An 18,642-nucleotide genomic window follows, 5' to 3' on the forward strand; every position below is an offset into this window, starting at 1 on the left:
TTTCTATACATATAAGCTAAGGAGGTTTGTTTACATGTTATGTCTTTATATGTATAAATACCTGTTTGTATTCATCCCTCGAAGCGTTTACGTTCCGCTGAAGGTAGATGAATCTTTTTGAACTGACGGACGACTCGAGTTCTTCTTTCCTCTGTCTGATGATGGACAAATTGGATGGTGGTGGTGCGGCAGTTTTGCCTGCAGTGTTTTTCCCAATCATATCGGAAAATTTTCCTCCTGGAGCCGTTTCGAGTTGGTTGTTCTAAGTTTGTGTTATTATGGGAAACTACCCACTTCGGGACGATGCTTATTTTTAACCCTACAATAGCTAAAGCTACACATAATAAGTGGATCCATAATTCGCACGGCTCAGCTCACCGGCAAACATCCTATAAAGGAGGCCAGTTCCAGTTTCTGATCTGAATGTTTGATGAATTCCAATAATTTACGAGAAAACTTGGAACTTTGCCGGGCAAAAAAATGATAGCTCTCGTTAAAAAAACATGCAAATAATGTTCCAGTCTCTGGCATGGTTTAGTGTGATTAACTTCAATCTGGAAATGGAATGAAAAAAAATATAAGTAGGTACACAAGTTTATCCACATTTGATGTAGTGGCCTGGCGTGTAGTTGTTAGTGGGTTGAAGATGTTTTTTTTTAGGGTGGGGGAGGAAATGCACATGGAGATTTACGGGATGGCACCAGAAGAAGAACGCAAAAAAAAGAGATATACAGATAACATAAGCCGCCGCCGGTGTAGATCTACATACTTACGTAGATCCATGTGTGTGTATACAGTGCCTGTTATCCTTCCGTTTGCTAATGGACCTACTTGCTTGGCTCGGCTGAGAATGTGTGTTTGCAGCTGTGTTGTGACTAAACGGCGGAAAATCAAATGAGGAACACGATGGGTGAATCTTTTAGAAAGAATCGTCGTGCAGTTTTTGCGACGCGGTTTATTTTTCTTCGCGCGGACAGGGTGTTTCAATGATTTTGGGTAACGATTTTAAAAAGCTTCTGGTATACTTTTTATTAACTTTATTTTACTCACATAATAAGTATAACTTTTGCATAGCTATTGTTGAGATCCAGTTGTGTTTTCTTTTTAATTCCTTATTAGGGAAAGAAGTGAATTAAAATGTAGGAAAGGTGATGAAACCTGTGAAAAATATTTTTTTTTTATAAAAGAACTCCATCAAGCTATAGAAATTTTTAAAGCTTTATCCGTTACGGAATTTATTTTTGACTATTGATTTATTTCATCATAAATTTGATAACAGCTTGACATCTTCACGGCATATTTTGGACAATTTTCTCAAAACGACGTCAAAATTTTGCGAATCCGGCAGACAAGCTGCTTCAAAATGCAGGATCGACTCTTTTCAAACTTCATCTTCATTTGTGCCCAAATGTTTTCAATTGGATTGGCATCAAGCAACTGAGAAGGCCAATTTAAAAATCACAATCTTTGGGGTGCGAATGCAAAGACAAACTGCTTAAAGCGCGAGGCGTATGCGGTTCTCATTTTGGAAAAAATGGCTGAAAACGTATTGATAACAGTAGTCAGCTGATTCATGGCAATGACAATGGAATGGAATCAAGTAAAATCATCTAACACGCTTTATGTACGTATCAAATAATTTCAACATCATGAAAGACGAAGAATGTGACTCTTCATCCTCCTCAAACGATGATATTTATTTTTCAAAGGTGGCTCCAGAGAGCACATTCCGACTTTCCGTAATCAAATTCCTGTGCAGTTATTGAACTGCTTTCATAGTGTTGAGCCTTTCCAATTTGAATCCACACTCAGTTTAGACCATCATGATTGGTTGGAAAAGCACATGTGTTTGTTTTGTATTCACGTGGCTAGGCCGAGAGAGTGTTGGACTGATATCTCAAAAGTTGTACCGAAATGACTAAAAATGCGTTTTGTCGTTGATCTTAACACAAGTTCAACATTCACAGTAGTTTAGATGAGAAACGAGAGAAAAGAAATTACCAAGAATTATCTCAAGCTTAACTGAATATCCCACCGGAACTGTCCAATACAGTATAATGAAAACGCGAATTCGAACGATCAAATCTTTATGCAATTTCAGAATAAACCTTGACTTCCTTTCGTAAATCTGCAATCATGAGTTGATTCACACACTTTGAATACCACAGAATTTTATCTTTCAACGTGTGAAATACATTATAATTTTAAGGATTTTACTTCTTTACTTTTAAGGATGTTTTGAATTGTTGTTATTTGAATCTTTTATGATTGTTGCAGAAGATATTAAATAATTTTTTTTAACATTTTTGAAAATAACATTCTCTGTCTCATACTAATGAATACACATTCGATGTTTTAATCCACTTTTAATAATATTTTGTGGATTCCATCCAAGTAGCTCGGCTAGTGCGGATGTCATTTTTTCACTACCGTTTTGAAGCGAATTTTTTTTCGAAAAACAAAAGTTTGGCAGTCTTAACAAAGTTAAAAGTGCAGTTTTGCCGCAGATTGTGGTTTTTCCTGCTGGAACGATTGTCAATTGCCGTTCCCCACCAGCCAACTACCGGCGCGAGTGTGCTGTTATCAATTTGTCAGCAGCAGCGGATTGGTTGCCGTTTTCTTCAACACCACCAAGGCCATTGTTTCCGAAAGGGTGCTCTTTGTTCGCTCTGAACATACGGGCTTGCGTACCGAGGAGGGCGTTCCGAGGATTCTGGTTCTGATTGCCGTGATCGGGATTTACAAGGAGGACTCAACATTTTGATATTGCTATCGCTATCTTCAATCAACGAAGGACGACTAAGTGGTGGAGCCGGTGCCGGACACCAAAGCTGATTAACTCGTAAAGAAGTGCTTGCAAGTAATCCTTAATTTATCCTTTTTTCACTGTTTCTTGTTATATTTTTTCTCTTTATTTATTTTTCAAATATTGACTGCTTCGCTCATATTTTTCAAACGGAAGGCATTCGCGCTTCCGTTGATAAATATGAGGGAAGGCGGGGGGTTAAACCCGCCAACTGTGGATGATGAGAATGGCATCAGAGAGGATGAGGAGCACCTAGAGGATTCGGATGATGCTGGTCCTTCAGGTATGAATTTTTCTCGGATAGAAGATAATTTCGCATCATCCACGGTTGAGAGTAGAGCAACCCGTCTCCGAACTTACCCAGATGGTTCAATTTTCACTGGGCCTTGGGTGGTTTTTATCCGGCCCAAACAAAGGTGCGACCAGACAAGTTGCGCGTTGTAGTGGCTGACCGGAAAGGTGCAAATGAAATTGTTGCCAGCAAGTTCATTAACCTAGAGTACCATGTTTTTGTTCCGTCTCGAAACGTTGAGATCGAGGGCGTGATAACGGAAATGAGCCTTAAGGCAGAGTACGTTAAATCCAACGGTGTTGGTAAGTTTAAAGGCCTAGATTCGACTTCGGTCGAAATCTTGGATTGCCGTCAACTTAAAACTGCCAACGTTGTGAATGGAGTTAAAAAGTACTCGCCTTCAGCCTCATTTCGTGTTACCTTCGCAGGTACCGCCCTCCCTCACTACATTTTGATCGACGGAATGTTGAGGCTTCCTGTGCGACTTGTTGTAACAAGGCACGCTGCCCTCGTTGCGCAGAGATTCATGAGGAAGGAGCATGCTCAGCAATAGAACAGAAATGTGTCTATTGCGGGGGCTCACCTCATGACATCTCTGTGTGCGAGGCATTTAAGAGTCGCTGGGATAAGGAGAGGCGCTCTTTGAAAGAACGATCCAATCGTTCTTACGCCGCTATTTTAAAGAACGCTTCTCCCCCGACTCAACCTCAGTTAACTAACATTTTCTCAGTGCTACCAGTTGACAACGAGGACACTACTGATGAAGAGAACCCATTCGTATTTGTAGCGAACTCCCGGAAACGTGCCAAAACAGCTTCAAAGTCCTCCAAAGTTCCAAATAAAATCCCTACTATTAGTTCTCCAATCAGCGCCACTAAAACATCGGTAGCTCCAAGAAAAGAAAAACTTGTTCCTCCTGGATTCCGAACGACTTTTTCACCACCAAACTATACATCATCATCGGGGACTTCAGCCGCAGCGAGCTCTCCAACTGCTAACGCGGTTTTGTCAGAATCAGTGTCCCAGCCTGGACTTTTCAAGTTTTCTGATATTCTTAATGGAATTTTCTCGTTCTTAAACGTATCTGAATCCGTAAGGGGCATAATTACTACAATGCTCCCTATAGTAAAGACACTTTTGAAGCAATTGATGCAAACTTGGCCCCTTCTTTCAGTGTTTATCTCTCTCGATGGCTAATTTAAGCCGAGAGGTCGGAGATATCACTGTGTTGCAGTGGAATTGTCGTAGTTTAATCCCTAAACTGGATCCGTTCAAATATCTTCTTCATGAAACTAGTTGCGATATTTTTACCCTTTCTGAAACATGGCTTTCTTCTCAATCAGATATTCCATTCCACGATTTTAACATTATTCGTTTAGATCTCAACGATTCATATGGAGGGGTGCTTTTAGGGATCAACAAGCGCTACTCCTTTTATAGAATCCACCTCCCTTTGTCAGGAGGAATTGAAGCTGTTGCATGTCATACAACTATAAGAGGTAAGGACTTATGCATTGTGAGTTTGTACTGGCCTCAGAGAGTTACAGTGGATCGAAGTCACCTAGAGGACCTGTGCTCAGTGCTCCCTGAGCCAAGGTTGATCCTGGGTGATTTCAATTCGCATGGAACTGTCTGGGGAGAACAAATTGACGATAGACGTTCTAATCTTATTTATGGCATTTGTGACAGTTTCAATTTAACTATTTTGAACACGGGTGAAAAAACACGGGTACCTAAACCTCCTGCAAGACCAAGTGCAATTGACCTCTCACTCTGCTCAAATTCATTATCATTGGATTGCCAGTGGAAGGTAATCCCTGATCCCAATGGTAGTGACCACTTACCTATCAAAATTACAATCACCAATGGGGTCATTTCAAATTCAACAAATATGGCATATGATCTCACAAGACACATCGACTGGAAAAAGTATTCGGACGCAATTATTTCAGCTATCACTTCCATGGAGGTTTTACCTCCGTTGGAGGAATATAACTTTCTTTCTCGTTTGATTTTTGATTGTGCAGTTGGTGCTCAAACGAAACCCATCCCAGGTTCATCTGTTCGTCGAAGGCCTCCCAATCCATGGTGGGACAGTCAATGCACCAAACTTTACGTCGACAAATCGAACGCTTTTAAAGTTTTTAGGAAACATGGAACCCTGGATAACTTCAACACGTATTTTTCTCTTGAACAGCAATTCAAAAACCTGATCAAGGGGAAAAAACGTGCGCATTGGCGTAATTTTGTGGGAGGTTTATCGCGGGAAACATCCTTAAGCACTTTGTGGAATGTGGCTCGGAGCATGCGTAATCGTTCTTCCACGAACGAAAGTGAAGAACATTCGCATAAATGGATTTTCAATTTCGCGCGGAAAATCTGTCCAGATTCCACACCGGTGCAAAAAATCATCCGAAGTTTGCCTCCGAATAGATGCGATCTTGATTCCGGTTTTTCGATGGTAGAATTCTCACTTTCTCTGCTTTCTTGTAACAATTCATCTCCAGGAGTTGATAAAATAAAATTCAACTTGTTGAAAAACCTTCCTGATGCAGCCAAATTTCGCTTGTTGAATTTATTTAATCAGTTCTTGGAGCATAACATTGTTCCCGAAGATTGGAGACAAGTGAGAGTTATTGCTATCCAAAAGCCTGGGAAACCTGCGTCCGATTTTAATTCGTACCGTCCGATAGCGATGTTGTCTTGCATTCGTAAATTGATGGAGAAAATGATTTTGTTCCGATTGGATAAATGGGTGGAAACAAATGGTCTCCTTTCAGATACTCAATTTGGGTTTCGAAGGGGCAAAGGGAAAAACGATTGTCTTGCTTTACTGTCTTCAGAGATACAATTGGCGTACGCAAAACGTGAGCAAATGGCTTCAGTGTTTCTAGACATAAAGGGAGCTTTTGATGCAGTCTCAATAGAGGTTTTGTCAGACAAGTTACACTCCCGAGGTCTACCTCCTCTATTGAACAACTTCTTATACAGCTTGCTTTGTGAGAAACATTTGAACTTTGCTCACGGAGATCTTGCAATTAGAAGGAACTCTTACATGGGCCTCCCGCAAGGTTCATGTTTAAGTCCACTTTTGTATAACTTCTACGTAAGCGATATCGACAGTTGTCTCTCTGAAGGCTGCACTTTAAGACAACTTGCAGATGATGGTGTAGTATCTGTAACAGGAGCTACAGAGTCTCATTTGCACGGGCCTTTACAAGATACTTTAGACAGATTGTCAACTTGGGCTTTGGGACTTGGGATTGAGTTTTCTCCACAGAAAACGGAGATGGTTGTTTTCTCTAAGAAACGTAGACCTGCTCAACCTAAGCTTCAACTCCTAGGTAGAACGGTCACTCAATCGAGGTGTTTTAAGTATCTTGGGGTTTGGTTTGACACCAAGTGTACCTGGAGAACCCATATTGAGTATCTGAAAGGAAAATGCCAACAAAGAATCAATTTTCTCCGATCAATCACTGGCACCTGGTGGGGAGCTCACCCAGAAGATTTTTTAAAATTGTATCGAACAACTGTTCTCTCAGTGATGGAATACGGTAGTTTCTGTTTCCAGACAGCTGCTAAAACTCACCTCATCAAACTCAAACGTATCCAATACCGTTGTCTCCGTATCGCTTTGGGCTGTATGCCCTCAACACATACCATGAGTCTTGAAGTTTTGGCAGGTATACTTCCTCTAAAAGATCGATTCAATTTATTATCACTCAGATTCCTCATCAGGTGTGAGATCATGAACCCATTGGTGATCGTAAATTTCGAAAGGCTACTTGAGCAAAATTTTCAAACCAGATTTATGTCTATATACCATGTCTTCATGTCCATGCAGGTAAATCCTTCTTCGTATTCTCCAACTCGTGTTTACATCCCAGACTACGACAACTCTTCTGTCCAGTTTGATTTGTCTATGCAGCAAGAAATTCGTGGGATCCCGGATTCGCATCGTTCACTTTTAATTCCTAGAATTTTCGATGCTAAACATAGACACGTCGATGCTGATAAAATGTACTTTACTGATGGGTCTCTCATAGAGGAATCAACAGGATTTGGAGTGTTCAATGATATCTTCAGCGCATCTTATAATCTGCAGTCACCATGCTCTGTATATATTGCAGAGTTAGCAGCAATTTGTTGCGCTTTGGACAGCGTCGCTTCACGGCCTTCAGGACACTACTATATCGTCACAGATAGTCTCAGCTCTGTTGAAGCAATCCGCTCAATAAGACCGGGAAAGCACTCTCCATACTTCTTAGAGAAGATACGAGTCACATTGAGTGCTTTATCAAGACGTTGCTTTGTTATCACCTTTGTTTGGGTCCCCTCACATAGCTCGATAATGGGCAATGAGAGGGCAGACTCTTTGGCAAAGGTGGGGGGATAGAAGGCGACACGTATCGCCGTGAAATCGTCTACAACGAATTTTACTTCTTGGTTCGAAGAAACTCTCTTGTCAACTGGCAGCGCAAATGGGACGAGGATGAGTTGGGTCGGTGGCTCCACTCGATTATCCCAAAGGTAAGCCTTAAACCCTGGTTTAATAGGTTGGACCTGAGTCGGGATTTTATTCGTATATTTTCCCGTCTCATGTCCAATCATTATTCCTTAGACGCGGTACTCTATCGTTTTGACATTGCTGGCAGCAATTTGTGTAGTTGTGGCCAAGGTTACCATGACATCGAGCATATTGTCTGGTCGTGTGAGGTCCATCTTGTCGCCAGAACGAATTTAATAGATTCCCTTCGGGCCCGAGGAAAACCACCTAACGTTCCAGTGAGGGATGTGCTAGCTGTGCTGGATTTGGACTACATGTTTGAAATCTACCATTTTCTAAAAGCTATTGATCTTCGTCTATAATTCTATTTTATTTTCATATTTCCCTTTCTATCTTCTTTTTTCTTTAAAAAAAAAGTGCTAAGCTAAGAAAACAATTGTAAAAACAAAGAAAACGAGTTTGGCTCCTTAAAACCTAATCGTATGAGCCGTTTCAAATAAAGCATTATAAAAAAAAAAATAATAATAATATTTTGTAACCCGAATCGCGAGGATTTCCAAAATTTGGAAAACACCTACGAACTTGGCTGTCCGGATATCGTAGAAGTCCAAATTTTACCCTAAACTCAGTATACACATAATAATTCTAAAATTCTTCTTTCAATACTTACACTTGAAAGATCATGAGCAGGGAAGCAAATCGAACAGAACTGGTCATGATAACTGGTTTATCACTCGTTTAACACTTAGAGATAAGTATGAAAACGCGAAGACTTCTCATGCGTTTTCAATGACGATCAAGATAACTCGCTCGAAATTATTTTGTCTCAGTCAGTTCTAGTTCTGAGAATATTCTCCGACAAAACTGGAACCGAGCCAGAGAACAAATGCAAAGAGAGTGCTTTTTAGAGCTATTTACTTCCATTCTGACTCTCCGCGCCCTTAGCTTCATGTAGAAAAGTGAGAAATTTTCTCTTATCCATGAGCGAGAACTTATCTTTAACGTTAAACAAGAAGATAAATTTGAATCAGATTGCAGAACTTGCAGAACATTGATAAGTGCTAGTATAGTGGGCTTGCGGATGAAAATCTCTCTCACGGATGTTTTGATCGGCAGATTCTGTCGGAAGACAATGATTTTTGGATTCCCTGATCACGCGGGGACGAATAATGAAAACAATTTAAATTGCATAAAACTATGTTGCACAAATTCAAGAAACCGAGTTTAAGGAATAATTAAAAAACATTATAATCAAAACTTGTATTTTTCCCATTTTGGAAGTTTCGAAAAAATCGAAAAAGAAGAATTTGATGCCATTCCGACCTTATTTGCAAGATGGAATTAAAACTCAAATCTACATTTTAGATTTGCGTCCTAAAAGGATTTTTTGTTTGTTTGTCAAACTATAGGAGAGAATTGGGATACTTGATCCCATTATCTTTTTGGAAAAAATAACAACTCGCAACCTTTTACATTTTCTGACAGCGTATAATTTTAAGTTTCTATGTTCTAAAAGTTAAAACGATACTTAAACCCGTAGATGAACTAGAAACATTTTCAAGGGAGTAAAAAATTGCGATATTTTTTTAAGTTAAGGGATACTTGATCCTTAATCCAGGAAGCCCTTATTCTTGGGAGAAAAAAAAATCAAACAAAACCCATGATAGAATGTCAATTGATTATGTCTGTGTTCATGTTTGTTCTCATTTCAAAATTTATAAGTGTCAGAAGAAGGAAATTACATAACTTTGTCTTAACCCCTTGTGACATTGCATACTTAAAGGCGCTATTTTCCATAATTAAAAGGAAACCAATTTTTTTAGTCCTTTTTTCAGACAATTATTGGATAAATATAAGTAATCTCGTAATCAGCAATGATCACGATCTATTCAAAAGAAGAATATATACCTTTCTGATCTCTAGGAATCAAATGTTTACATAATAAGCATTTTAAAAAACTTTTTTTGAAAGAAGTTGAGAGTTTCCCACTGACGATTGATATATCGGAATAAAAAATTTTCATGTAAGAAATATTTTAAAGTGATGGAAAAAGATCTTCATATTTTGTAAAAAAGTTCAATAATTCAAAACATTATTTTGTTAAAAAATTTTAAGCTTGAAACACTGTTGTTTTGCTCCATTTGGCACATTTTTTTTGGAACATTTGATCTTTGTAACCCATGAACTGTTGATTTTTTCTGATTTTTTTTTTGACCAAATGGTTAAGAAGTATAAGGAGCCACTCTAGGATCCACACGAAGATAAAACCAAGCATCAGAGTGAAACTCTTGATCTTAAATATGGTAAAAAGTCTATGGTGATTGGGAATAACTGAATGCAGACCCCTTAAATAATGCAATATATCCCTTTCCGGCAGGCAAAAAGTGATGCCTGACTAGTAGACACCATGTAAATAACTAATAGTGAGCAGTTCAATAGATCGCAATCTGTCCAACCGATTTTTGCGCAATGTGACAGTTGTGTTCTGATGGATATGTTAAAACCTAATTTAAAAGATTAAATTCTTCGAGATGCCTACTCATGAAAAGGTTCCAACCAGATTCCAATTGCTTTTTCCAGGTGAATTTGTGTAAAATATCATGATTTTGCAAAGGTTTTGCTTCTGTGGCTAAAATAATAGATCAATACATGACTTATAAAAGTCTGCAAAGATAAAAAAGAGATTTTATGAAATAGTAAGATATTTTTTTTATGCTTTTACATTAAATGTCATATTAACACCTTCATTTCCTCCATAGAAAGATTTCGATCAAATGAATAGTTTTAAAAATACACACGTTTGTAACTGTCCGGATTCTAAATGGTCATAATCTTATGGCTAAGGAATCAAGTATCCCAAGGGATCAATTATCCTCATATCCTCTCCTACATGAAAGGATGATAGTCTTAATACAATTTTAACGTTCCTCATGAGCTTTGTTTGAAATTAATATTCTATTTTAAAAAAGTGTTTTCTTTCACTTTACCTATGAATAATTTCCGAATAAACTTCTACATTACTTAATTGTACTTTGAAAAAATATCATGACTTTTTGACCCAGGAACAAAACCACGAGGATTTTTATCAACTGATTTGACTTCAGAAAAGGGATATGCTTAATAGCAGGACCTTATCCAAACAAACTGGGAAATTGTTCCTCATTAGGGTGACCCAAAATTGCCTGTGTCTGGAATTTCGAAGGCTTAACCTTCAAATTATAGCTAGAGGTGTAAGAGACAAACTTTTATAAGGCAACAACTTAGAAAAATGATGTTTAGAGGTTTTTGAAAAAAAGGCCATTTTCGGAAATTTTTCGTAACCAAATTTTCAGATCTTGAAAAAGTTAAGGGGCCGTACGCTGATTATGTAAGCACGATTTTGGAAATTTTTAATTCACCCTCCACCCCCTTGTAAGGCAATGTGAGATTTCCCAAAAAAAACCCTCTCTCCTCCCCTAGAACGATCTTACGTTTTTTTATTCTTTGAAAATTGACAAGTATAGCAAAAATAGCTCGAATATATAAAAATGTGATATGTTGGGGGTAACAAAATCTTCAAAAATTTAAAAAAAGTTCAGGTTTTGCAGGTACTATAAATTTTTTTCATGTCTATGACCTGGACATCATAAAATTCTAAAAAAAATCCTACTATACTTCTAGAATTGGTGCAAAAATTTATAAATGACTATTACGTTATCACTTAACCTAAAAGCTCAGACTCATTTAAGCAGTAAGCGATAAAGTCTGAGGGTTTTTTTTTCGCTAAATCGGTTGTAAAATTTAGAGCTGGTAGTGTCTATCACTGAAAAAACTATAATGAAATTCAGTATCTAAAGTGCCTGTGATTTTTAAAGATTTTTTTTTGACAAAAAAACTTTCAAAATATGATGCATTCAAACCGAAAAGCGACGATCTTTTTTATAATGTGATTTAGTATTTTTGGTGGGATGTTGGTTTGAATTGGTTCTCTGTGAATTTTAAAGAACCAGCAATTTTATTTTAATTAATTCAAAGACATTAAAAGATAATTAACATAACATCCAGAATAACCAGCAAATAGGTAGTGAGAAAAAAATAAAACCTGAGTAATATGGTTTCGTATGGCTATGGTGAAAAATCCATGTTATATTACTAACGTAAGATTTTTTACTGTACGAGACCACAGTAATTGCTACCCTGCAGAGTGGTTCAAATCCCCAAAAATCTGTAAAAAGTCCATTTTTCAAGTTAGCGACGACCAAATTTGTTAGTTCATTTAGAAATGGGACAGTTACAAATGCGTATATCTCTAAAACCATTCGTTTTATCGAAATACTTTCTATGAAAGTAATCTTAGATAATTGAGGTCTTCAGGATCATAGAGGTGCAAGTCCAAGATCATCAATTTTGAGTTAAGTATACCTAACGATTCTTCATGTTCAATGTACATCTGGTGCAAAACACGATTTTTTTATAAATTTTTTGAACACTTTTTCGATTGAATTAAAACTACTCGAATTCGAAAGATATATGAAAAATCGAGCACCTTCACAACTTTGAAGCGTGTTTTTCTTGAAACTATCCCTTGCACCCCTCTGATCCCAAGCGTCTCAGTTCGTAAAAAATATGAAAAAAAAATTACTAATCGTTTTTTTGTAAGAAATATGTTTACTTTATTCTTGGTACCTCGCATCGGCAGGCGCATACTTTTTTCAGTCATGATAGGGATTAGTTTTTCCGACTTATTCCTCCCCTGTATTTTAGGTGGCTGTATCTTCCTCCTTCAATTTATGCTACTTTTCGGTCCGATACTTCTCTTTTACAAGAAACCGAGAGCAATTTAGTGGATACAGATGTTCCGAAATTAGCAAAACTTGGTTACTTTTGAGCCCACTCAAAAGCGTTTTTACAGGAATGTCTGCTATCAAAATCTGGCTAACACGTAGCAAAACCATCATGAGATTGAACTAAAAGTGTAATCGGTTGTTACAGATCTTAGTTTGCAAAAGATACATACGAGAATACTATTTTTAGGCTTTTGAAAACAGCGAATACCGAAGTTTTTGTTTTGAATTTTTTTGTTTGTTTTGTTTGTTGTTGAAGCAGAATCTGGAAAATCTTTTTTTTACAAAACAACCAGCAAATACATACTTTTATCTTCTAGAGACCGAGCCATGAGCAGAAAAGTTATAGGATTTGAATGCTGGAATTTGTTTAAAATAGGATTTTTCATAAACGACAACCATTAGAAATCACCTGTCTCATTGCCTCGGTACTGGCTATACAGCTTACGAGCTCTGGAACTAGAAAAAAAATCGTTGTAAGAGGTTAGGTTTGAGTGATCCATAAACAAGGCAACAATTTCAGTTTATCAGCGAAAAAATGTGGGACATTTCAGCGATCTAAACTTAGTTTTTCGCTTATTAAAAATAAAAAATTCTGATATGAGACTTGACTTTCCTGAAGTCCCTTAACCGTAGTTTCTGATCATGTGCTTCATTCCAATGCTTGATTTGACCTTTGTGGACATTTTGACAGTATTAACATACTTATCCAACACTCACACACAGTATTTTTTTGAATAACCATAAGTTTTGTCAGCTATCGGTTTGATAATGATGAATTTTGAAGGAAACTGGGCACAATTGTTTTTCGTTTTCTTTTGCATTGTAAATATCTCAAAAACGCGTGAATTTCCAATTTTGAAAAAAATTGGTCAGATAATAATTTTCATAGGCAACCAAATGCTGTCAAAATTTTCAATGTCCAATTACTAGGAAATGAACTATCAGCAAAACAAAGTGTACCATTTCTACATAAAAAACTAAGCTTTATTGATCTTACACAAAACAAATGGTTATCAAAAACGTGAGTACAAATAGCTGTTCATAGTTGATTTAAAGTTTGAAATTCGTTTAAAAAATAGTGAAAGGTGAAATTAGCGAAAAAAATGGATTTTAAGGTAAACAGATGTATCAAAAATGGTCAGAGAGTTTGATTATGTGTCCCGGTCATAGTTATTCGCAACGCCCTGTCGTACAAGCAGAACATCGTCGTTGATTCTCACCATCACCCAATTTTTCCAACCCCGACCCCTCGTTTCCAGCAGCTCGCACAGCAAAGCATGTTATTTTTAGTTCTGCAACACTAGAAGCGAGACAACCGAAACAACAACAACATCACATAAAAGCAACAACATCTAAACGAGCATTATCGCTTGTTTATCATCATAAAGCGCCACTTTGGAATGAGTTTTTTCATTCACTGTTTTCTCTTTTTCTCTTCTTTTTCCTACCACCCCCACGGAACGCGAATGTCCTTTTTCGTCTCACTCACTAGCTATGGAAAAGCCCATGTACAACAGCAAAACATACGTGACTGATGGATTTTCTCATGGATGCTACTGGAAATCTAGCGGCAAATTCGAAATCTACGCTGATAATCTGATCCATCAGCAGCAGGCAAACTTTGAGACAAAAATGAATCATCAGCATTTCACCACTAGCAGCAGCAGCAAGGGCGCCACCGGCAGCAATTTCACCAGCAGCACTGGCAGTCACAATCCGGGCCATCACCAGTACACGAACAGCAGCTCCAGTGGCGCCCCCTACAGTGACAGTGGCGGCATCGGCGGAAGTTATTACACCAGCAGCGCCACTGGTTCCCGATCTTCCGGTGGCGGTTATTCCGGCTACAATCAATCTTCCGGCTACGCAACAACAACAACGGCGGCCAAAGACGATGGCGGTTTGTACGGCGGGGGAAGTGGCTACAACAACACCAACAGCTCCAGCTCCACCTATTATCCACAAGCTTCCCGAGGAAACGCGACTTCCGGTTCGGATGGTGCGATCCGAAGCGGCCGGAAGTTGCCGAATGTTGGTCACGAGGGAGCCATTACGGTGGGCAGTGGATCGGCGCGCAATGGCAAACGTCAGCTGCCGAACGTTCAGGGCCGGAGTAGTTCCTCGTTGGATCATTCCAGTGACTATCGCTTGGCCACCCAGTCGCCTACGGGCCGGAAGCTGCCGGTGCCGCAGCGAGGTATGAAGACGGGTGCCGGAATGGCCGGAACTCTGCCCGGGCAACCTCCGTTGATCGATAATTTCAACATCGATCTGTCGCTCAAGGTAAGATGTTCTGATGTACAGTATTGGACAAAACGTTAGCAATCTCGATCTTTTCCATAAAAAAGCAATTTTTTAGCTGTAGAATTCTTCTACTTACTTTTTTTAGCAGTTGGTTGTAGTGAAGTGGGTCTGTTTTCAGAATCTTAGCGTTGCTGAAAAAATCCTCTTTAAGTTTTTTCAGTAGCCAAAATTCTCGAATATTTAAATGTATCACTTACTGAAAAAATGTATGGGGGTCTAAGAAGCACATTTTGAGCTATTCTTGTATATTTTTTCGGTTTAATCTGTTAGCCAACATTCCTTAGAATGTCACGAATTGTAAGGTTATTTCGAATGATTTGATATAAGAAAGTTGTAAGTAGTTTGAAAAATATGGGAACTGATCATGATCCTTATCCAGTTCCATGTCTCTATTTTTATCCTTATTTTGATTTTGATCTTGATGCTAGTTTCGACCATATTTCTGATTATGATCTTCATCCTAATTCTGAATTTCATATGGCTTCGATCTTGTTTTTTTTTCAAGGTGATCTTGCTCAAGGTGTGGATCAAAAATAGGATCATGATCAGGATTAGGATTAGGATCGGAAACAAGATGAGAATCATTTTTGAAATTTTTGTAATTATGTATTTTTTATATTTTGTAATTTTTGTGGTTTTTGAAATTTTTATAATTTTTGTAATTTTTGTAATTTTTGAAATTTTTGTAAATCTTGTAATTTTTGTCATTTTAGATTTTTTTTTCTTTTTTGCCATTTTTGAAATTTTTTTTTAATTTTTGTTATTTTTATTATTTTTGTGATTTTTGTAATTTTTGTAATTTTTGTAATTTTTGTAATTTTTGTAATTTTTGTAATTTTTGTAATTTTTGTAATTTTTGTAATTTTTGTAATTTTTGTAATTTTTGTAATTTTTGTAATTTTTGTAATTTTTGTAATTTTTGTAATTTTTGTAATTTTTGTAATTTTTGTAATTTTTGTAATTTTTGTATTTTTGTACATTTTAATATAACAAAAATTACAAAAATTACAAAAATTACAAAAACTACAAAAATTACAAAAATGACAAAAATTACAAAAACTACAAAAATTACAAAAATTACAAAAATTACAAAAATTACAAAAATTACAAAAATTACAAAAATTACAAAAATTACAAAAATTACAAAATTTACAAAATTTACAAAAATTACAAAAATGACAAAAATTACAAAAATTACTAAAATTACAAAAATTACAAAAATTACAAAAATTACAAAAATTACAAAAATTACAAAAATTACAAAAATTACAAAAATTACAAAAATTACAAAAATTACAAAAATTACAAAAATTACAAAAATTACAAAAATTACAAAAATTACAAAAATTACAAAAATTACAAAAATTACAAAAATTACAAAAATTACAAAAATTACAAAAATTACAAAAATTACAAAAATTACAAAAATTACAAAAATTACACAAATTACAAAAATTACAAAAATTACAAAAATTACAAAAATTACAAAAATTACAAAAATTACAAAAATTACAAAAATTACAAAAATTACAAAAATTACAAAAATTACAAAAATTACAAAAATTACAAAAATTACAAAAATGACAAAAATAACAAAAATTACAAAAATTACAAAAATTACAAAAATTACAAAAATGACAAAAATTACAAAAATAAAAAAATTACAAAAATTACAAAAATTTCAAAAAGTACAAAAAGTACAAAAACTACAAAAATTACGAAAATTACAAAAATTACGAAAATTACAAAAATTACGAAAATTACAAAAATTACAAAACTTACAAAAATTACAAAAATTACAAAAATTACAAAAATTACAAAAATTACAAAAATTACAAAAATTACAAAAATTACAAAAATTACAAAAATTACAAAAATTACAAAAATTACAAAAATTACAAAAATTACAAAAATTACAAAAATTACAAAAATTACAAAAATTACAAAAATTACAAAAATTACAAAAATTACAAAAATTACAAAAATTACAAAAATTACAAAAATTACAAAAATTACAAAAATAACAAAAATTACAAAAATTACAAAAATTACAAAAATTACAAAAATTACAAAAATTACAAAAATTACAAAAATTACAAAAATTACAAAAATTACAAAAATTACAAAAATTACAAAAATTACAAAAATTACAAAAATTACAAAAATTACAAAAATTACAAAAATAACAAAATGACAAAAATGACAAAATTTTAAATTTTAAAATTAAATGTTTAATTTTTGTAAATTTTGTAAAATTTGGAATTTTTGTATTTTTTTGTAATTTTTGTATCTATTGTAATTTTTGTTGTTTTTGTGATTTTTGTCATTTTTGCAGTTTTTTAATTTTTTGTCATTTTCGACATTTTTGTCATTTTTGTCATTTTTGTCATTTTTGTCATTTTTGTCATTTTTGTCATTTTTGTCATTTTTGTCATTTTTGTCATTTTTGTCATTTTTGTCATTTTTGTCATTTTTGTCATTTTTGTCATTTTTGTCATTTTTGCCATTTTTGCCATGTTTGTCATTTTTTTAATTTTTTAATTTTTTTTTGTCATTTTTGTCATTTTTGTCATTTTTTTCACTTTTGTCATTTTTGTCATTTTTGTCATTTTTGTCATTTTTGTCATTTTTGTCATTTTTGTCATTTTTGTCATTTTTGTCATTTTTTGTCATTTTGTCATTTTTGTCATTTTTGTCATTTTTGTCATTTTTGTCATTTTTGTCATTTTTGTCATTTTTGTCATTTTTGTCATTTTTGTCATTTTTGTCATTTTTGTCATTTTTGTCATTTTTGTCATTTTTGTCATTTTTGTCATTTTTGTCATTTTTGTCATTTTTGTCATTTTTGTCATTTTTGTCATTTTTGTCATTTTTGTCATTTTTGTCATTTTTGTCATTTTTGTCATTTTTGTCATTTTTGTCATTTTTGTCATTTTTGTCATTTTTGTCATTTTTGTCATTTTTGTCATTTTTGTCATTTTTGTCATTTTTGTCATTTTTGTCATTTTTGTCATTTTTGTCATTTTTGTCATTTTTGTCATTTTTGTCATTTTTGTCATTTTTGTCATTTTTGTCATTTTTGTCATTTTTGTCATTTTTGTCATTTTTGTCATTTTTGTCATTTTTGTCATTTTTGTCATTTTTGTCATTTTTGTCATTTTTGTCATTTTTGTCATTTTTGTCATTTTTGTCATTTTTGTCATTTTTGTCATTTTTGTCATTTTTGTCATTTTTGTCATTTTTGTCATTTTTGTCATTTTTGTCATTTTTGTCATTTTTGTCATTTTTGTCATTTTTGTCATTTTTGTCATTTTTGTCATTTTTGTCATTTTTGTCATTTTTGTCATTTTTGTCATTTTTGTCATTTTTGTCATTTTTGTCATTTTTGTCATTTTTGTCATTTTTGTCATTTTTGTCATTTTTGTCATTTTTGTCATTTTTGTCATTTTTGTCATTTTTGTCATTTTTGTCATTTTTGTCATTTTTGTCATTTTTGTCATTTTTGTCATTTTTGTCATTTTTGTCATTTTTGTCATTTTTGTCATTTTTGTCATTTTTGTCATTTTTGTCATTTTTGTCATTTTTGTCATTTTTGTCATTTTTGTCATTTTTGTCATTTTTGTCATTTTTGTCATTTTTGTCATTTTTGTCATTTTTGTCATTTTTGTCATTTTTGTCATTTTTGTCATTTTTGTCATTTTTGTCATTTTTGTCAATTTTGTCATTTTTGTCATTTTTGTCATTTTTGTCATTTTTGTCATTTTTGTCATTTTTGTCATTTTTGTCATTTTTGTCATTTTTGTCATTTTTGTCATTTTTGCCATGTTTGTAATTTTTTTAATTTTTTAATTTTTTTGTTATTTTTGTCATTTTTTGTCATTTTTGTCATTTTTGTCATTTTTGTCAT

At 34.4% G+C, this 18,642-nt stretch overlaps 1 protein-coding gene across 1 annotated transcript in view; it reads left to right on the forward strand.

Annotated features, from left to right (window-relative positions):
- Positions 1 to 2,986: 2,986 nt before the first annotated feature.
- LOC129746776 (putative uncharacterized protein DDB_G0289263) overlaps positions 2,987 to 18,642 on the forward strand; it is a 28,283-nt gene continuing 12,627 nt past the window's right edge. Inside the window, exons 1-2 of the mRNA XM_055740659.1 lie at positions 2,987 to 3,089; positions 13,924 to 14,714. Of these exons, the coding sequence (XP_055596634.1) occupies positions 2,987 to 3,089; positions 13,924 to 14,714 (894 nt within the window). The remainder of the gene's footprint in view (positions 3,090 to 13,923; positions 14,715 to 18,642) is intronic.

This window comes from Uranotaenia lowii, chromosome 1 (assembly GCF_029784155.1).
Source record: "Uranotaenia lowii strain MFRU-FL chromosome 1, ASM2978415v1, whole genome shotgun sequence".
Taxonomy (NCBI): domain Eukaryota; kingdom Metazoa; phylum Arthropoda; class Insecta; order Diptera; family Culicidae; genus Uranotaenia; species Uranotaenia lowii.